The 22,953-nt window shown below is 36.4% G+C and overlaps 1 protein-coding gene across 1 annotated transcript in view; it reads left to right on the forward strand.

Moving 5' to 3' along the window:
* The window catches only part of LOC126977175 (octopamine receptor Oamb), a 182,993-nt gene that overhangs the window by 87,020 nt on the left and 73,020 nt on the right, over positions 1–22,953 (forward strand). Inside the window, exon 2 of the mRNA XM_050825888.1 lies at positions 10,085–10,282. Coding sequence (XP_050681845.1) covers positions 10,165–10,282 — 118 coding nt within the window. The 5' untranslated portion in view covers positions 10,085–10,164. The remainder of the gene's footprint in view (positions 1–10,084; positions 10,283–22,953) is intronic.

Here is a 22,953-nt window from a genome sequence, read left to right on the forward strand (position 1 = left end):
ACCTCGCGTGCGCTCTTCCAACTGACCTAACCGTTCGAGTGACGCATTGTTGATAAATCCTGTATGTTTTTTTAAACTCTCAAGTTGTGGCTTCATGTACAGGCTCGACCGTACAGTTGATAACCTGCTCTCACCCAATATTTGCATATTAGGAAATTGACCTGAGATATCGCTCTTTCAAATCTAAACAATTTTAATTTTTAAAGTCATAACCCCACTTCTGGTATTAAATGCACAAATAAAATTTGAAAAAAAAAACGCGACTTCTCGCGTTCCGTGCGAGCGCTCTTCCAACTGAGCCAACCGTTGACACATCGTTGATAAATCCTGTTCAACTCTTTATTTATTTGTGCAATAAATACCAAGAAGTGAGGGTTATAACTTTAAAAATAAAATATTACTAACCATAAACGAAATTTACAAAAAAAAAATATCTCCTGTTTTGAAATAAATAATTATATTTTATCCATTGTCCAATTAACGACACAATGAACAGATAATTTTATTCGACTTATCTTTTCATGTCGTAACCACTTATTATTATTAATTAATTATTAAAATAAATTATTGAAAGCACAGGGAGTAAAATAGGCCAATTGAAGCACAGAATTCTGCACAGATGAAGTCACAGTACAAAACAATAGCGTCCATACAAGTCACAAATATTTTAGAAATCGTTTCAAATTCTTTTCGATTACTATTATTCGATTCAGTTTCGATAACGCGATGCATCGATGAATAATATCGATTATTCAGTAACTGGGGATTGTCTCAATAAAATGTTAGTGTTATTACAGAATTTATTGTATAATAATGTTAAATAGGCAATAGCCATTCGTATGGGCATGAAGTCATAAAGGAGCTGGTAGATTATACTTATTACAATTGTTACAGATATATGGAATATGGATTATTATTGAAGTGAATACTTCTTTAGCATCGTTGTGATTTGGAAGTCGAACAAACGAAAAAGCGAGATAGTAATAAACAGACAGGACATAGAAATTCATAAAAAGTAACTTTTGTTTGAAATGTTTTGGTACCAGGCGATCATAGATGAAGAAGAGATTGTTATATGTATGTCGCGAGTATACCTCAATATATTCTGACGTCATGCGCACGACGTGTTACTACATAGAAACAAGCAGAACATAAATATGGTAGCGGTGATAGTAATGTCTTTCATAGCAGTTGAAATCATAACGTGTCATCATAGCATGTACCAGGACTTCATATGCAGTTTAGAGGTTTATGCACAATGCAGGTTTCTGACGTGGGTACTTTACTTAATACGCACGAAATTTTTTTCTTAACTAAAATTAACTTACTTATGTAAGTAAACTATTTCAAATTCAAATTCTCATCAACCTATACCAACTATAAGCGTAACATTATCGAACAAAATGAAAGGTTTCCTTAATATCACAAAACCCAAATGGTTAAGTTGTTTTGATTGTAATCGCAGCCGGGGTCGTGATCACAACTTGAGAGCAATTAGCCAGCCCAACACTACCTTATTCACTTAATTAGCCATAAGGCTGGCCACGTACGAATACAATATACACTTAGCTCTCCATAATCCTTTTATAGTTCTGTACGAAAGGTAACACACGAGAACTCAAGAACTATTTAGTGTACAGTTCAAATGATGTGTTTCCAGTCTTATTGTACTTTTTGAAGTTATACTTATTTAGGCGCGTTATGAAAAATGATGAGAGTGAAATTTTAAGATGCGTACACAAAAGTAACAGGGTGAAGTTGGTTTCTAAGATTTTCTGACGTCTGCTACATTCGTTATAGTTTTTTGATTTCTTCGTCTATTATTAGGACAGGCAAAGAGTTCAAGCCCATACAGCCGTATTCGTTATTTAATAATTAATTGTCAAAACCTACTTTGCAAGATTTTTACAATATTGTTCTTTCTACAAAAGTAGAATAGCAGGAGGAGGAAATAATTTTAAGGATTTTTGCTTTGTTACGCCAAAGAAGTATATTTTCTTGCGTGCCTACATAAGTACACACACACTTTTTTATGGCAAACCTAATCACCTGGTGTTAAGTGATCACCGAATCACACAATTCTCTTGCAACACCAGGAGAATTGCCAGCCTTTCAGGAAGGTATACGCGCTTTCTTTGAAAGTACCCATGTCGTATCGTCCCGAAATTACAGCACAAAGAAGCTCATTCCACAGCTTTGTAGTACGTGGAAGAAAGCTCCTTGAAAACCGCACTGTGGAGGACCGCCACACATACAGGCGGTGGGGATGGTATCCTTATTTGTGGCTTGTGTGAAGCTGGAAATCAGCAGCAGTAATCAGGAAGACTTTACTTCCCAGTAGACTAGAATCATTACAGATAGAGCCTAACTCTACTCATCGGATTCTTCGTTCATTCGGATCATTCGGATCATTACGCGATTTTTGGCGCCACTCTGAAAGACTGAATGATTGATAAAAAAGCGGTCAAGAACGAGTCGGACTCGCCCATGAAGGGTTCTGTAGCAGCAAGTAACATAATATAAAAGTTATTGTAGTTCCTTGTAACTCGAATCGATGTTTTAATACTGTATTTTTTTAAAATTAAGTTATTGATAATACTATTTGTGCGTATTAAAAAAACGACTTACTAGATCTCTTTCAAACCAATTTTCGGTGGAAATTTGCATGGTAATATACATCATATATGTATTTTTTAGTTTTATCATTCTCTTATTTTAGAAGTTACAGGGGGGGACAAACATTTAATCACATTGGAAGTATCTCTCGCGCAAACAGTTCATACAGTTTAGACAAAAATGACATTAGAAACCTCCATACCATTTTTACCCAATACCATTCTTAAAGACCTATACATAGATATCCTACACGTATGGGTTTAATGAAAAAAAAAATTTTGAGTTTATGTTCTAAGTTTTAAAACCTTCAAAGATTTTAGTTTTTTTTTTGTGAAAATCTTAATGCTGTTCACAGAATACATCTACTTGCCAAGTATCAACAGTATAGTTCTTATAGTTTCGGAAAAAAGTGGCTGTGATATACGGACGGACAAACAGACATGATGAATCCGCGATGGCATTTGTTTTATCTTTTAAGGGTAACATACTATATCCATTGTTTCATTCTTAACTAATAAAATAATGAATACACATTTCCGATGGCTTCAGACTATATTATTCCCGAATTCTTACGTCATATTTTATTTTCTATTGACAGAGTCTGTCGGGTCAGCTAGTTTTCTTATAAATCTTCCATTAATGTCATCTTTACAAACTATATGAAAAGAATGTCGTGCCATCAGCATCAGAATTGGGGCAGTCTTAGTGACACCAAAGAGTTTGTAAGTACTCTTCCATTAACCACACATAGTATGTCTGAAGTGCAGGGTAGGTACATACATCTTTGTTCAACTATGTCATTTAGTCTTTAGAAGTAAATTTATTACAATTGGTTTATTAACAAGTGAAGGAGCTTTTGTGAACTTAAGCGTTCATAATATATTTGTCGCTTTTTAAACATCTTATAATAAGCATTTCTAGCGTTCATTTATTCATTATAACTAAAAAAATATGCGATTAACACAACACGATTTACCTGTGCGAGGCTCCTTTGCATAGGAAGCCTGCTAGATTATGGGTACAACAATGGCGCCTATTTCTGCCGTGAAGCATTTGTGTTTCGGTCTGAAGGGCGCGGTAGCTGGTGAAATTACTGGGCAAATGAGATTTGACATCTAATGCCGCTCAGAATTTTTGGGTTTTTCAATAATCTTGAGCGTAGTAGCAAGGCGTATTAATTACCATCAGCTAAACGTCCTGCTCATCTCGTCCCTTATTTTCATATAAAAAAATAAAGTGTAATGTCTCCATTGCCTGCAATACAGTCCATTAAACGTTGAGGCCAGTTATAAAAAAAACCCGCACTCTTTCCATGGGAAAATTCTTCACTGCCAATCGTACGGATTGCTTTAGGGACTCCAAATAATGATGGCGTTAAGAGCAAGCCGTACTCTCTAAAACTGATCATAAATCATAATCCAGCGATTAAGGTCGGGACTAGACGACGGCCAGTCTTCAGCTTTGATGCAGTCCAAAACGTTTATTTCCAACCAAGACTGGGTAGACCGAGCTTTATGACCCGGCACCGAGTCTTGCTGGAAGGACCATTCTTGGTTATTGAACATGGTGTTGTTAAGGGGCTTCACTACCTTTTTAAGAATGCAATCTTGATACCTTTGTGCCGATGTTTTGATACCTTTTTCACATAAGTTTGGCTGGATCACTCCTTCGTAGCTAATACTCCATCAAACCATCACTGAAGTCGGATAGTGCCCACGATGCACTCTGTCGATTAATTGGGCAACTATCTTAGATCTTTGAGGATAAATACGGTCATTTTGTTTCTTAAAATGTAGCTCAATTGTAAAAAAATCTCATCCGTAAACAAAATTTTTCTGTGAACTCCCTTTGCGTACCGCTCTAGTAGTTGTTTCGATTTTAAATCATCAGTTCAGAAATGAACAGAACGTCTCTTATAGTTTAAGCAGTTTAAAGGATGAACCTTTCTAAATAATGGTTCTTTCTTTCTAAAGACCACCTGGGTTTCTCGGGAAGACCAGCGCTGATCATATCACCTATAGGTATGATGAGTATTATGCTGAGTTGAACTCAAATTCTGCAATTTAATAATAAAAATAAGTCTACTTATACAGGTTTAAGTTGCAGAATAAATGATTTTTCTTTCTTTCCTTCTAGTAAAGTCACTTTTTAAATGTTGTCACAATTTTGACGTATTAGCAAGCCTCAAGTCATCTTTAAAGATACGCGACATGTTTCATGGTGCTCATTTCATCTCCCGAGATAAAATCTTTTGCTTTCGGACAGGATATCTTCGAATTCTTTCCCTTACTGCTTTGACCACCTTTTTCGTACGAACCCGACGTGGACAGTCAGATCTTTTTCTATCACAAACAGAGGAGGTCTCATTGTACCTATTAATAGCCTGGCTTATGGAGAGAGCTTATGGAGAGTTTTAAAAATTTGCATTTGGCTCCATACCTACTTTGTGTAATGTAATTACAGCGATTCGGTTCTTTTTATCACCCCACTCTATTTTAATATCGCAAAATATTGTACAATGTATTGGCGCCAATATGAAAAAACTCTTTGAACAATCATATAATAATAACAGATTCCAAATTCAAATGTAATATTTTGTTTGTATATCATATTTACATACAGATTAATGTTTAAAAATGAAATATCTACTATTTTTTCATTAGCGTAAAAGAAAACTGCACAAAACATTTAGTATCAGTAGAAATAGAGCAGCCTTTGTGAATCAAAGCGGTCGAAAGTGCGCTCTTTATGCCTTCAACCCACGTGTCCTAATTTAACTCTTAACTTACTCATATATTTTAACCGATCTCAAGTCCACATTGAAAGTAATGTAAAGTTACTTTAAGTTTTAAATCACTCTTCCCTGTCACGTAATTCTGTAGTGACAAAGGTAATAAATACCTCTACAATCACGGTACAGTCATCAAAAAACCTTTTTTAATACATTTCGTATAAATTGACAAAATTATTTCATACATGCAACTCGGGATATATTTATTGGTATATTAAATTTGATATAAAATTAAATAATTACACATTATAAAACAAAGTCCTCCGCCGCGTCTGTCTGTCTGTCTGTTCGCGATTTTCTGCGCGCTATTTTCACCAAGGGATAGCGTGTTTCTCGAGGAAGGTTTTAGTATATAATTTCTTAACATTTTGTGTACATATTTACATATATATATATATAAAGAGTATTTGTTGGAGGTGTCGGGAAAAAATAAGCCGTCTGAGAGCTTTAAATGAAAACGCTTTCTAAAGCCTTTGAGATATAACAAAATAATGTGTGCTGGAATTGTATATATTACAGAAAAATGTTGTGTTTAATACTGGTCTAAAAAAAGTCCGCGATGGCATATGTCTATCTCTTAAGGACGACATACTATATCCATTTTAATACTTTAAAAAATTTGACAATCATAAAGCTCTTTACCCAAATACGATATAAATGCTTATCATTTTAAATAAGTTAGATAACTACTCATTTACACCATAACATAATTGATTTATGTGATTCTTTATTTATTATTTATCATTCAGAATTACGTTTATGTTTCATTTGTAACCAATTAAATAAGACAAATAAAACTGAAAACAAATCAAATCTAATCCCAGAAGTTTAGTGAGGATTATCACTTTAAAAACATAACATTTTTTTTTAATTAAATAAAATTATAATATATATTACCGATGGCTTTAGACTACATTATTCCCGAATAGATACTTCCATCATATTTTTTTCTATTGAAAGAACAGCGTCTGTCATAAAACACTCCTTATACATTAAAACGATGTAGTCCATTTGTATCTTATACTACTTATAACATAAACTAACTCCTCACAAAGTCTACCGTGACACCAATTCTTAATAAGACTCTTACGTCATGTCATCGTAGAGGTAAATAGGGCCACGAGAACTAAATATTTCATGTACCATGATATATTAGGGGCTAAAGTAAGAATTTTCCGATTTGTACTGAAAAATTGTAAGTATTTTTGAATTTTACTCCTTAAGCATCGATTTTCATATAAGGCGCCTGGTATGAGAAAAATATAGAGAGTAAAACCTACTCATCAAATGGCATAGTAACGTTTTTGGTGCGCATCATTTCTCGCGCACCTTTCACTTTCTATTATTTTGAAGCTTTATTATATTATTAAAATTTATTTATTATTATACTTTCATAAAGTAAAGTGAAAATCCTATAAATTATGGAAGAAAGTTGCGTAAATAATAGTGCCGGAAAATCTGATAAGCACGTGGGTACTCAGTAAATTACAATTCATACATTTGTATTTATTAAATACTAGCTGACCCGGCAAACGTTGTTTTGCCATATAAAGTATAATTCACGCGATAGTTTTATAATTAATAAAATATTGCCTATATTTTAGCCTGTACATCATTTTGTTCTATTGTCAATAGTTTTTGCAGCGCACGCAAAAATAGGTTTTCAATTTTACACCTTGTGTTACAAAATAGCAATTTTATTACGGATCCCTAATTTTGAAAAAAAAATATATATATATATAGCCTATAACCTTCCTTGATAAATGGACTACCCAACACTGAAAGAATCATTCAAATCGGACCAGTAGTACCAGAGATTAGCGCGTTCAAACAAACAAACACTGCAGCTTTATACTATTAGTATAGATTGATTTATCAATATAGTTCATACAAATTTATGAGCAATGCACACTATTAAATGTTAAATTTAATATGGAGAGTATATACAGCAGCACATTTCACCCCAAATAGACAATTTTTAACCTAACCTATTATTTTATTTTTTTTAATTTTTATTTTTCGTTTTAATTTACTATGATTTATTTTCTATTAACTATTTTGTAGTTTCGCTTATGATAATTAATGATTTGATAGTATAATTTTAATGGTGTAATCATGTAAGATCTACTTAAAAGTAAAATCTTTGATATATATAAGATTTCGCCGAATAGTCGTAAAAAATTTAAATAAAAATATATATATATTCTTTAAGAATTTTCATTAATGCGTTTATTTACCCTTACATATGAGGTCGATCTTTTTTAATTAATACGCTTTTATTAGCTTCAGCTAGTCTGTTTGTAACCGACTCCATTGGACTTGATTTTGTTTAGTACCTCTTCAAAGACAATCGTTCTTGAGGAGTAAACTCCAGTCGTGATTCGGAGCTGACACACAAACGTTTTTTTTAATTTAACATATTTATTTAATCAAAATAATTATCATTATTATCTATATATTGCTGCCATCTAATGGGAAGGTCATTTATGCTTTTACGATAGAACTGTGGTGATCTAGATTCGACAAACTGTGTGAAAGCATTTTGTACTGCCTCCTGAAAAGAAAACTTTTTATCACGCAGAAAATTGTCCAAATCACGAAAAAAAAGGTAGTCCGTTGTAGCAAGGTCTGGCGAATACGGAGGGTGACGAATGGTTTCTAACTGCAATTCCTGTAGAGTTAAAAGAGTTTCTCGTGCTGTATGAGGTCTCGCGATATCATGGAGCAATAATGGTTAAGATCGATTCATGAGTTGGAGTTGTTTCACTGCTAGTTTTCCTATCATTGTTCGGCACAGTAGCCATCTGCCGTTATTGCTTGACCAGATCGGAGAAAGCTATAGTAAATAACACCATGCCGGGACCACCAAGCAGTTACCATTACCTTTTTATTGGTAAGCTTTGCTTTAGCACACAACAGCGGCGTTTGACCTGCGGTCAGCCATTGCATTTTTCACTTACGGTTATCGTAAAGAATCCACTTTTCGCAAGTCACAATTCGATCCAATATTCCTTCATTTCTGTATCGGTTCAACAAGGCAACACAAGTTTCAACACGCGTTTTTTTGTGCAGATCATTCAAATCACGAGGCACCCATTTTTATATTTTTTTTATTTTGTGGACTTGACACAAATGAGTCAATATTGTTGATAAGGTAACGTTAAACCGCTAATTCCTCGGTAGTTTGGCTCGGATCGGCTCCCATCATCTCTTTCAATTTATTCTTATTCACCTGTGTGGTCTTAGAAGTGGTTCGTTCTTCAAATCAAAGTATCCATCATCAAAGTGTTAACACAAAATCGCACGGTGCTTTCATAAGCAGTCCCCTCTCCAAACGAAACATTGATAATGCGAGCTGTTTCTGCCGCGACAGTTCCGCGCCGGAACTCGTATTCAAAAATGACTCGAATTTTCGAAGTATCCATCTTTCTTGTAAAAGCTGAATAAGAAAAAACAACTGAAAGTCGATAATCGAATGTTGCATATTTTTGCAAACTACATAGGTACCATCTGAAATAAGTTTCACTCAATAATCTCAAACCATGAAGGTTCTTTATTTATTCATAGTACCTAATACAATAAAACGGCAGTTTCATTCTTCAATTTAACCCCTATTATATATATCGGCGCAAATACTACAACACGAGTTAAAAACATGTGCACGTGCACCGAGCCTCATAAATACGGCCGCATTTCAAAACACGTGGATTAGCACGTGCGCCGGGTCCTATAAATACAGCCGCACGGTCGATACTTCAGTCAGTCGTGCTCGGGCTGTCGTACGGTACGGACCTCTCTGGGACGTCGTAACGCTGCCCGTTGAATAAACGAAAGTAATAAAATACTTACTCGTGTAGTTTTCTTTGGAAGAACCAATACTTGAAGTTTTTGAAGTTAAGTTATACTTCTATTGGCGCGTTAGGGAAAAATAACCATGTAAATTAAAGCCTGAAGAAAGCCGGAAGGGGTGAAGTGGAGCAGAGCGTTAGTACTAAACCAGGCCTGTCTCACTCCCCGTGTAGGTAGCGAAATCGTAAGCACGCGCAGCGATCCCTACACACTAGGCGAGCCAGTAACAGGGGGGTGCAACTTCCCTACATTGGCACATGAAAAAAATTTGCATTGAAAGTGCAGCCATCTATTCTATTAGGTACGCTGCAACTTCATCACCATGATAATATGATAGATAGCGCTAGTGATAGCAAAAAACTCACATAACTTACTTATTAAAACTACACTTGACTATCGTGATGTAATCATAGAATGCCTCATCTCATTTAAAGGTTACCCCTGAACGTAATACACGAATAAGAATTTCCAACCACACAATTAAAACAAACATCAGTATGCTATCAATACGGTCTACACTCTACAGCAATAGTAAAAACTAAAAATCATAATTAGCGCCATCTAGCGACGATACGCTACGAGCGTAAACATAGCGCAGCGCCATCTCTTAGCCTGGGTACACTGATTTTACAAAATAAAAACATTAGTGGCACATCTATCTCAAGTATATAGTGTATTATCTGTGGCCAGTAAGGACTAAGGACTCACGAGCAAGGAGTGACGCACGCGCAAGCTTTGTTGTCATGTACTTCACTGATATCGAATTTCTAATGTATACATATTCAAGTATTGTAGCTAAATATAAAATATATTTTATATTTCCCACAGTAACCATCAGTATGAAGACCACGTGATCCCGACTGGGAGATGCGCCGAGAGCGCGCGCTGTTACGTGCGTGGCGCGTAACATGCGCTCGCTAAACGCATCAGCTTGCGAGGCGCTGTTAGAAGACGTTCGATGGGACGAGCCGAGCAGCGTCGCGAGTCTGGCCGTGCTGGCTCTTATTGACGTGCTCGTCATCGCAGGTATGAAATATAATACGAATTAGAATAGATTTATTCAGAGGAGATCAATGATATTATAGTATTAAAAGAGGTAGATATGTCACTAGCCCGCCGCCATGTCTTTTGTCATGTCAATATGTCACCATGACAACGCCGATCGCCGCCAAGCCGATCATAGATTAACGTACAGATGACAAAATATTGATGCTGTCTGTTGCGGGATGATCGAGGTAGACTATTTTAACACCGCATATTCCGCGGTGCGAGTCTACATGCCGGAGGTAAAAATCCGGCATGGCGCCGTGCTTAAGGCGCTTCTCACCTTAGACATTCACAAATCGAGCGGGCCCGATGGCATTCCCCGATAGTGCTGCGGACATGTACTCCGGAACTGGCGCCGGTCCTAACCCGTCTTTTTCGGCTCTCCTACTCATCAGGCGCAGTCCCGAAATTATGGAAGGCGGCTTTAGTGCACCCGATCCCTAAGAAAGGTGTACGCTCAGATCCGTCCAACTACCGCCCCATTGCCATTACCTCCATTTTCTCCAAAGTAATTGAGTCGATCATCAACCGCCAGCTCCTGGGATACCTAGAGGGGCACCAGCTGATCAGCGACTGCCAGTACGGTTTCCGTCAGGGTGGCTCAGCTGGTGATCTTCTTGCATACCTCACCTATAAATGGGCGCAAGCGGTTGAGTCGAAGGGAGAGGCGTCGGCGGTGAGTTTGGACATAACGAAGGCTATAGATCGGGTGTGGCATAAAGCGCTTATAGCGAAACTGCCATCCTATGGGCTTCCCGAGAAGTTGTGCAAATGGGTCACTACCTTTTTGGCTGATCTGAGCATCAAGGTTGTTATCAACGGTGCATGCTCCGACTTAAAACCCATAAAAGCTGATGTCCCGCAAGGCTGCGTGCTATCCCCTACGCTGTTTCTTCTGCATATCAATGATATGATGCAAATCAGCAATATTCATGCAGACGACAGCACAGGGTATGCTTCCTACACCGGCCGTGCCAACATGTCCCGGGATAGCGTCGACGAGAACCGGAACAAACTTGTGTCTGAAATCGAGACTATGCTTTGCAAAGTCTCGGAATGGGGCCGACAAAATTTAGTCAAATTCAACCCCAAGAAGACACAAGTTTGTGCGTTCACCACTAAAAAGTCTCCCTTTGTCGTATCCCCTCTATTCGAGAACACTCCTCTAACTGCCACAGCCTGTATTGGCATACTTGGCGTCGATATATCGAGCGACGTTCAGTTCCGTGGTCACTTGGAAGAGAAGGCCAAACTGGCCTCTAAAAAGCTTAGTGTACTCAGCAAGGCAAGACAGTACTTCACTAAAAGCCACCGCCTGCAACTTTATAAGGCGCAAATTCGGCCTCACATGGAGTACTGTTCTCACCGCTGGGCGGGTGCTCCCCAGTACCAGCTTCTTCCTTTTGATCGCATACAACGAAGAGCGGCTCGAATCATCGACGATCAAGTCATCTCTGATCGGCTTGATTCTCTAGCATTACGTAGAGATGTGGGTTCTCTCTGCATCTTCTACCGCATTTATCACGGGGAGTGCTCAGAGGAGCTGTTCGGGTTGATTCCAGCGGCCGAATTCCACCACCGGACATTACGTGCAAAGTACCATCCGCATCACGTAGACGTCTGGCATTCCACAACCACGCGTTTTGTCCGAAATTTCTTGCCTCGCACAGCCACTTTGTGGAATCAACTACCGGCAGCGGTCTTCCCGAACAGATACGACTTAGGGACCTTCAAGAAAAAAGCATACTCCCACCTTAAAGGCCGGCAACGCATTTCTTGACACACCTGTTGTTGCGGATGTCCATGGGTGGTTGCCTCACCTCTCCCCATCCCGTGAGCCTCTTGCCCATTTGCCCCCTCTCATATAAAAAAAAAGGAAATTATGTACAAAAGTTGTTGTTGCACTGAATGTAATACGAAATGTCATAATTTTTAATTATTTAAAACAAGTTTTAGGGTAGGTAGGGGATGTAGACAGTGAGTGCTACTTGTTTATGTAGGAGTTTTTTCAGTAAGACTGTCCTTTTCAGTATATCCCTTGCTCACTACAGAAGAATCAATGGATCATTTTATTCTTCTCCCGTTACCTTATTTTAATAAACTCTCGACAAAAAGACATCCATAAATAATATAAGATACAATAAATAATAATTGTAATCCTAAAACTTTTTGGGAGCAGTTGTTCGTAAAATTGTAAAAATAGGACCCTTACTGTAGATACCTTTCGGTTTTGTTTTGGTATCTGTATGTTTTTTATTATTTTATGTATAAATAATTGATATCATCAATGTGGCTATATATTATAATCAATTTTAAATTATTTTTCCTATGGTATATTATTATGGGGCAGTGCGGCCGATATTAATACCATCTTTGTGCTGCGGAAGAGGGCTATTCGCGCGATTTATAACCTAGTTCCTAAAGAATCATTAAGAGAAAAATTTAAAGAAATAAACATTTTGACTGTTGCTTCTCAATACATTTTTGATAATGTTCTGTATGTTCATAAGCACATTGAGGAATTTTCTAGAAACTGTGACATTCATAATGTTAACACGAAGAACAAACATAAGCTTGTTGTGCCTACAACTCGGTTGGGTCGAGTTAGTAAGTCTTTTGTTGGGCCATGTATATGCTTCTACAATATCATCCCAGAAAATGTACAAAACAAATGCGATAAGAAATTTAAAAGAATTGTTAAAAAGCATTTGTGTGGGAAAGGTTACTATAGCATTAACGATTTTCTTAATGACACCACGGACTGGGAATAAAGCGAAAACCCTCAGGCTCTTTAATTATAAATGTTTATTGTACGATATCACATTGTAATCCATATTTTATATTTAAAAAAAAGCCCGCTGAGTTTCTTGCGCCCATTCTTCTCAGGTCTGAGGCAGTCTCTTTTGAATGGGTGGTAGTTTTTGACGTTCAATAAGTGATTTAAAATCCTATCTTGAATTAAAATATTTGAAAATATAAAATCAATGACACATTATCTACCTAATTTCAATACAGTTTTACTACTTTAAAGCTTTTACTACATGAACTCGTGAATGAATCGTAATTTAGGCATAAATCACTGTGTACGGTAAAAAATCATATCTGATGAATTAACTGTATTTTTTCTATACAAATACGAAGCAATTAGCAAATAAGAGTTATCTCTTTTTCGCTTGCAATAATTGTTTTTACTATCCTTCTTTGATGTGTAATCGTAATGTAGTGTGCTATTGCAATGTTAAATTATTCATGTGTGCGTTAGTGTTTCATTTTCAAACATCGAATGTTGTCTACGTAACCTATCTATACTTTAAATATCATTGGAGGAGATCCGTTGCTTTTTTATGACAATAAGGGGCGAGATGAGCAGAACGTTCAGCTGATGGTAATTAATAGGCCCAGCCATAGGCACTACAATTTCGCTCGTCACCTTGAGACACAAGATGTTAAGTCTCATTTACCCAGTAATCTAGCTAAGGCGCCTTTCAGACGGAAACACAATAATGCTTACATTACTGCTTCACGACAAAAATAGGTGCCGTTGTGGTATCCAAAATCTAGCCGGCATCCGGTGCAAAGGAGCCTCCTACTGGTAAATGTATACAAGGTGGCTATAAACCCCATCTAGACTTATAGCATCCAACTGTGGGAAAAAGTAGAAATACTGCAACAATCCTAAAACGCCTTACTTAAAACCACTCCTAAGCCCCTTGGTTCATAACAACGAAGTTCACCAGGTCTCAAATCTGCCTACGAAAGGAGAAGAGATTGCAAAAACCAACCCGAAATACAAACCCAGAGAAAGGACTCACTTGGATGTGTTAGCTCAAAGGCTACTTTAGCAATCCACTAAACATCCTAGACCTAGATACAAAATACAATATTAGCTTACCCCAGCACTGAAGTCAATGATTAGAATTATTAAAAATTAAAAAAGAGTAGTGCACTCTTTCGAATGCAGTAGAACATCGAATAGAATCAAAGAGCGTAAGATCTCGTACCTCGGTCATATAGTGCGCAACGATAGGTACCGCTTGCTGCGAACTATTTTGATGTGGAAAATTGCTGGGAAAAGCGGTGTTGGAAGAAAGAAAGAATTAGCTCAGAAATTTAAGTGGACTGGCATCAAGACAATTGAAGAACTATTCCGCTTAGCCATGGACAAGGAAAAATTTAAAAAGCTGACTGCTGACCTTCAGTAATGGAGAGACACGTGAAGAAGAAGAAGTGCACTCGCTAGATTGCACAGTCGCTAGCCAGATCTACCAAGACATCCTCTTAAAGTACATTATTGATTGTGGATGAGCTTTAAATAAAAAATAATAAAGAGGAGACCCGTAGAAGTACCACTGACATAGTCCAGATGATTGCTACTGAAGTGGCAGCGGACAGGATACATAGCTCAACGGACGATGGCCATTGGAGCAGTGGCAACCACTGGAAGACGCACTCTTAGTTTTCAAATAGAACATATTGAATAGGCGTTATTTTGCGGAAATCCATAATTATATAAATTGAGACTCGTGCCAGAATTTGGCGAGTCAACATCTCCTGAGGATCTGCCTCGTGTAGAGGTGAAATACATGTTGAAATAATTGAAGATCAATGATTCACTCAAGAAGGCTCACAACAATTGGATAAATAGAACTCATGTTTTAATAAGCGTCCATATTTCATCTTAATATACAGCTAGATTGATTTTAAAAAAATGCGTGCGTACAAAGTACACGTCATGTCAGAAGTGAAACCTGCAATGTGCTTGAACCTCTAAACTGCATATGAAGTCCTAGTACATGTTGCTAGGATGACACATGATTTCAACCGCTATGAAAGACATTACTATCACCGCTACCATTTTTATGTTCTCCATGACGTCACAATATATGAAGGTATACTCGGGTCGAAAAGTCAATCTTTTCTTCAACTATGATCGCCTGGTAGCAAAACACTGTATAATGCTTCCTATCTCATTTTCTCCCAGGTAAAAAATCTTATAAATTTATGTGTCTCGCTTTTTGGTTTCATAGACTTTCAAATCACAACGATGCTAAAGAAGTTTTCACCTCAATAAATATTTTATTACTTTATTGTGCAAAAGTTAATACTCTTCTACAGTACACACAATGTACTCAAAGCAAGCTTTTAGTAAAAGAAACACACATTAGCATTACACGACAAAATGTTCTTAAAATATCCTACCTCTGTTTTCCTGAACAAGTTTATCGTAAAGCAAACAGCTTCCGATGTAATTCACTAATGGAACACGCTGAATGAAACGCCTACGAGACTCTACGTGGAATTATAAATATTATAGTCAACTTGATTCATTTCTTCTACCTGAGTTGAGACAGAGTGCTTGTAAGTTTCGTTTAGAGCTTTGTTTTTTAAAATGAATAATTTTATCTGGAGCAATCTTGATAGATTTTCGTCTTCTTAAAAATATTTAATTCTGAGTTGGAGCACCTTCAAAACCTCTATTATTATTTTCCTGTAAATCACTTAAATACATTTTTAACCGACTTCAAAAACGGGGAGGTTCTCAATTCGACAGTTCGGCGTCGGTGTCAGCCAAGGTAGGTTTGTAACTACATGCATAGGTGAGATGTGCTTGTGTCGCACGCGCGACGCGAGAGCGGGGTCGCGGCGGATGGACACTGATTCCAAAAATAACAATAATCATAACGAGAATAATTAGATTGTATAAAACACGCAATTATTTTTATACTTTTTAGTGCACATTAAATCTACAGTTTTGGAATAGTGTTTTTGAGTCGGTTGTTTTTGTTACAATTTTTTTTATAAAACAATGTCCTCCGCCGCGTCTGTCTGTCTGTCTGTTTGCGATAAACTCAAAAACTACTGCAACCCATTGTCAGGCTGTTTTCACGAATGGATAGCGTGATTCACGAGGAAGGTTTTTGTATATAATTTGTTTAGTTTTTGTATACATTATCGATATTTGTTGAAGGTGTCGGAAAAAAAAATGAATGGTGGAATCGTGTATCTTATATAGTTCTACAGAAAAGTCCGTGATGGCATATGTCTATCTTCTAAGGATACTACATACTACATCCATTTTAATAGTTTTAACATTGGCAATTATAAAGCGGTAATGTAAAAGCTGTTAACACAAATACAATATTAATCCTATATCAGTTTATTACAACATATTGTAAAACAATTAATTTCTATGATGACTACATTATTCCAGTATACTCAGGTACATTACTTTTTATTTCTCTTGACAGAACAGCGTCTGTTGGGTCAGCTAGTAATATAATAAAACTCGTTCGCATAGACTTCTCTTACGGTGTATTTGATTGATATTCTATTAGACTTAAATGGTCGTAACTTCTGATACTTTTAAGCCTTTTAGACAATTTACAATTTTTTTATTTTTTTTTTATTTTTTTATATAAGAGGGGGCAAACGGGCAAGAGGCTCACGGGATGGGGAGAGGTGAGGCAACCGCCCATGGACATCCGCAACAACAGGTGTGTCAAGAAATTGCGTTGTCGGCCTTTATGGTGGGAGTATGCTTTTTTCTTGAAGGTCCCTAAGTCTTATCTGTTCGGGAAGACCGCCGCCGGTAGTTGATTCCACAAAGTGGCTGTGCGAGGCAAGAAATTTCTAACAAAACGCACGGTTGTGGAATGCCAGACGTCTACGTGATGTGGATGGTACTTTGCACGTAATGTCCGGTGGTGGAATTCGGCCGCTGGAATCAACCCGAACAGCTCCTCTGAGCACTCCCCGTGATAAATGTGGTAGAAGATGCAGAGAGAACCCACATCTCTACGCAATGCTTAAGATTGATTCTTCGAGCCGATCGGAGATGACTTGATCGTCGATGATTCTCTCCGCTCTTCGTTGTATGCAGTCAAATGGAAGAAGCTGATACTTGGGAGTACCCGCCCAGACGTGAGAACAGTACTCCATTTGAGGCCGAATTTGCGCCTTATAGAGTTGCAGGCGGTGGCTTTTAGTGAAGTACTGTCTCGCCTTACTGAGTACACCAAGCTTTTAAGAGGCCAGTTTGGCCTTCTCTTCCAAATGACCACGGAACTGTACGTCGCTCGATATATCGACGCCAAGTATGCCAATACAGGCTGTGGCAGTTAGAGGAGTGATCTCGAATCGAGGGTATACGACAAAGGGATACTTTATAGTGGTGAACGTACAAACAAAATACACATAAATTAACATTGACTATAACTATAGCAAGTTAATGACGGTATCGTCGTCTATTTGCCCTTTCAAGCAATGGCCTCCTCTATATACTTTTATTCTTCTCGGTCACTGGTCAATTTAGTCCAGTTGGCTCCCGCTGTTCAATTTATCTCGTCCTCTTATCTTTTGATCTGTCTTCCTCTTTTCTGCTTATTGTATTTTGGATAAATTGTTAATGCTTTGTTTCACTTGTCCTTTTTTCGTATTCAGTATACCTCCATTCAAAAAAATACCTTCATTGAAACGTCTTTTATTTTCATTTCTTTCCATAGCACATTGGCAGACTTTTAATTTTTTAAGATGAGCTTTTGTAAAAGCCCAGTTTAGATAAATCTAGATAAATTATGATTTACGTACAATATATTCACATTTTCAAAAATTTATTGATATAAATTCAAAATATGATTCAAACTCACTTATTGAATGTTCGAAACCCATTCCAAATAGACTGCTCAGACTCAGGTCTAAGAACGAGCGCAAAATACTCAGCGGGCTTATTTTTAAATGAAAAGATGAATTACAATGTAATATCGTACAAAAATTCCCAGTCTGTGGTATCATTAAAGAAATGGTATGCACGTAATTTATGTTATAATAACCTTTCCCACTTTCCACTCCCGAACGTTTTTTTAACAATTCTTTTAAATTTCGTAACACATTTGTTTTTTTCTTTTTCTGGGATCATATTGTAAAAGCATATACATCGCGGATCGCCCAACATATAAGATTCACTAACTCGGCTCAACCGAGTAGTAGGCATAACAAGTTTATGTTTGTTCCTCGTGTTAACATTATGACAGTTTCTAGCAAATTCACTTTTCTGCCTATGTACATACATAACATTATCAAGAATATAATGAGATGAAACAGTCAAAATGTTTATTTCTTTAAATTTTCTCTCAATGATTCTTTAGAACCTAGTTTATAAATAGAAATACTGAATCTATATTAAGATAATATGTCTTATGCAAGGTCTTATCTAAATCTTAATAGATCTATTCTTGTCCCAATCGCTTTGTGCGTATTCATTGCCAATATCTGGGGTGAGTCAAAGCAACTCAAGTGGGTAAAGCCGATTGCGTCTCTGAGATAATTAGTGGGATAGGATGTTACTTTGATCTGGTTCTTGCTTAATTAATATCTAAAATGAAGTCACCTTGTCGTAGTAAGACAAATTGAGTCCAAATTCAAATCTCAAGCTTAAGAGCATCGATTAAAAAAACTTTAGGGGTTCCTGTTGTACCTTGGCACTATGTATAGGCCATTAGGGTGGTTTCGAAAATTCCCGCTATGTTAAATTCTAGTGTCTAGTGTATACTGTACGTCACTACTGACTATTAAATTTGAAAGTAGTCACTTGCCTCCATTATGCCGTTGTTTGGTGTTATCGACGTTAAAAAGTTTTTTGGGGAAAAAAGTAAGTATTTTTAATATGCTTTGAAGTCTGATAGTTTTAAACGTTTAATAATAGTCCCTGAGCTTTTATATCTAATTGGTTCTATTCTTTAACTAGTATTAAAATAATAATAAGCTTACGAAATAAGTAGCCCCAAATTATTTGAAATCCACCGTTTTTTTGAAGTTGGAGTAGTGTTATACGATCCGTTTCTGAGAGTTGAACAAAGCATACAAAATTTAATGACGATACGTCACTCGAACGGTTAGCTCAGTTGGCAGAGCACTGTCTTTTCTCTTTTGTCCCCCTTTTCCATAAAAAAAGTACAAGTACCGGTAATCGAAGACGTCATATTACCAAGAAGGAAAAAGGGAATTCATAGGACTATTTTTGTTACGAATATCACCAATGCGTCTCATGAAAATCGTTTTCGAATGAAAAAAAATAAAACCCGTCTGTCTATAAGCGACGGAGCGTTCCAAAACTTAGACCATTATTAAATCAAAACTTTCGTATAAATCAAAACCAACAGTGAAACTTTGAGTTCGCTGCGGTTTTCTTAAACATTCAATTGTTTGAAGTATTTATATATGGTTAGCCTCTCTTGTAGTATCTATGGTTTAAATCTAAAGTACGCTTTGATACTTCGTAAAGATTACAATGATTATGTAGAGATTTTCCATCACTTCGAAAAGTGATAACTTCTTATAATAGGGTAAACTGCTTGGTAACGTAACGCGTTACGGCGCCATTCTGTCTGTCTTCCCTTTCCCTCACGCATACGGCATCGGTAGGCTCCTTCTCTCTCAGTCTAACCAATGTTACTTTTATGGGATTAAATGGAATGAGAATAATTAGCTGCGGAATGAACTTCCTTGTGCGGTGTTTCCGGGATGATAAGACAAATCTTAAAACTCCCTATAATACTGAGCGGCACTGACTTTTATTTTGGCTTTGACGAGTGCCATACAGTAATATATGACATACAATAGACATGCGGAAACATTATATATAAATAAATATATAAACGTCCATGACTCGGAATAAACTTTCATATATTTTAACAAAAAACTTTATTTTTACATTAGATATTTGCGTAAAAGTTATAATTCTTTAAGCGCGTTATGAAAAAATGATGAGAGTGAGATTTGATGCGCGCGCATCACTGTAACACAAACGTAACAGGGCGAAGTTGGTTCCTAAAGTTTTCTGACTTTTGCGTCATTTCTTTTTTTGTTTTTTCGTCCATTAGGACAGGCACAGGGTTCAAGCCCATACTACCGTATTCATTATTTAATAATTAATTGAAAAATTTTTTTTTATGGAATAGGAGGACAAACGAGCGTACGGGTCACCTGTTGTTAAGTGATCACCGCCGCCCACAATCTCTTGCAACATCAGAGGAATCACAGTAGCGTTGCCGGCCTTTAAGGAAGGTTTTATTGGAAGGTACCCATGTCGTATCGTCCCTGAAACACCGCACAAGGAAGCTCATTCCACAGCTTCGCAGTACATGGAAGAAAGCTCCTTGAAAACCGCACTGTGGAGGACCGCCAAACATCCAGATGGTGAGGATGATATCCTTACTTGTGGCGTGTCGTGCGAAGGTGCAATTGTTTATATGAAATGCGTAACACTCTCGTTAATCAATGAATATTTGTATAACTTATTCTATAAATTACATCCTGGGATTCGAAGGATTAATTAGATATATTTTTCTGTTTTTCGTTAAAACCAATAATAATTATAAACGACCATGTATTATCGAATCTCGGTAGGTGCAAGCATTTATATAATGAATATGGATGTTTGTTTCCGAGTCATGGATGCTTAAATGTATTTATGTATGTTTATATGAATTTATGTATGTTTAAGTAAGTACATTGTATTAAATATATCATTGTCTTGTAACCCATAACACAGGCTATATATGCTCAACTTGGGGCAAGATAATTTGTGTAAAAAGTGTGTCAATATTATTATTATTATTATTATTAACGATCACTTACAAGCGGGATACTTATAGTAACTTTATTAGTTCCCTTATCCCATAAAAATGGTTTTAATAAAACCGTATTACGCCGTACGATCCTATTAGCCAAATATGCTACAAATGTTTGCATCTGGTCGAATGAAAAAAGTATGTTATTAAAGAAAATTACCCTACGCCTACCCTTATACATAATGCATGCCGCGTAACGCAAGTTTTTATTGAATTATCAAGAAATAATAGCGTGTGCTTAGACTTAGGAATGGTGTAGACAATAATCTTATTCAAAACTAGCTGACCCGGCAAACGTTGTTGTTAACCGACTTGAAAAAGGAGGAGGTTATCAATTCGATCGGTATTTATATTTTTTTATGTATGTACACCGATTACTCTGAGATTGATGGTCCAATTTACGTAGTTCTTTTGTTTGATGCGAAATAGATGCCATTTGGTCCCATAAAAATTTTACATAGTTTTCATTTTATGAACATTTATATGAAAATTTTCGTCTACCTGGATGACATAATTGTTTTCTGTGTACGGCTTTTTTTGGAGTTTTCATTTAGGTTGATTATAAATTATTATTGACTGACACTAAAACGTAAAAAAATTAAAAATAACCTACCTTTAAAAAAACCGACTTCAAAAACTGAAAAGTATCAAATAACTAAAAATTTAATTTAATACGCCTCTTATGTAAACCTTTACCTTTAATATTAATAAAATACTATTATTTGTATGTGCTACATATTAATAGCTTTGAAGTAGGTGCCAAGCCAAATGTAATAAAAGTACCTATACTCGTCACGGGTGACTTTGAGCGGGATAGCTTCGTCTAGAACAAAACATCCCAAGCGAACAGACACGCGTGGCCAGACAACCTAAATAATTACAGTAAAAAATCTGTTTATTACAAGTTTTATCTGTTTGTTGTAAGTTTTATTTTGTTTAGGGCTTGGCACTGACTTAAAACCTAGCAATAGGTAGCACATATAAATAATAGTATTTTATTAATATTAAAGGTAAAGGTTTGCATAAGAGGTGTATTAAATTAATTTTTTAGTGATTTGATACTTTTCAGTCTTTGAAGTTGGTTTTTTTAAACGTAGTTTTTTTTCCATATAAATTATTTTTAGAGTTAGACCGTTTCTTGTACATTGCAACATAACTTTATTTTTCTAAAATAAACTTAGCCTTAGTTACTCATTATTAAATCAGCTACCTGCCAATAAAAGTCCCGTCAAATCGGTTCAGCCATCTCAGAGATTAGCCAGAACAAACAGACAGACAGATAGACAAAAATTGTTAAATATGTTATTTTGGTGTATGTATATAATATATATTTATGTACATGAAGTAAAAAAAACGGTTATTTCAATATTACAAACAAACACTCAATTTAAAAACTTAACTTGTTAAAACTTCTTTAGCATCGTCGTGATTTGAAAGTCAATGAAACGAAAAATAGCGACAGTAAAAAGAGACAGATTCATAAGATTTAACGTAGGAGTAAATGAGATAGGAATACAGTGTTTTGGTACTAGGCGATCATAATTAAAGAGAGGTTGTCTTATGTATGCCGGTAGTATACCTATATTCTGACGTCATGCGCACGACGTATTACTGCATAGACATCAGGAGAACATAAATATGATAGGGGTCATATTAATGTCTTTCATAGCGGTTGAAATCATGTGTCATCCTAGCCACATGTACCAGGACTTCATATTATGCAGTCTAAAGATTCATGCACATTGCAGGTTTCACTTCTGACATGTGTACATTGTACGCACCTAATCTTTTCATAAATAAAGTTATTAGTTAGTTTTGGAACGAAGTTCCTTATAGGACGATGCGGGGGGGTACCCTAACCGGAAAAAAAATTTCTTACGTTTGCGACATTAATTAATTTTTTTGGTTTCTTCGTCTATTATTAGGACAGGCAAAGGGTTCAAGCCAATACAGCCGAATTCGTTAATATTCAATAATTTCTTTCACGATTTTTACAATATTGTTCTTTCTGCAAACGTAGAA

This window comes from Leptidea sinapis, chromosome 44 (assembly GCF_905404315.1).
Source record: "Leptidea sinapis chromosome 44, ilLepSina1.1, whole genome shotgun sequence".
Classification (NCBI taxonomy): domain Eukaryota; kingdom Metazoa; phylum Arthropoda; class Insecta; order Lepidoptera; family Pieridae; genus Leptidea; species Leptidea sinapis.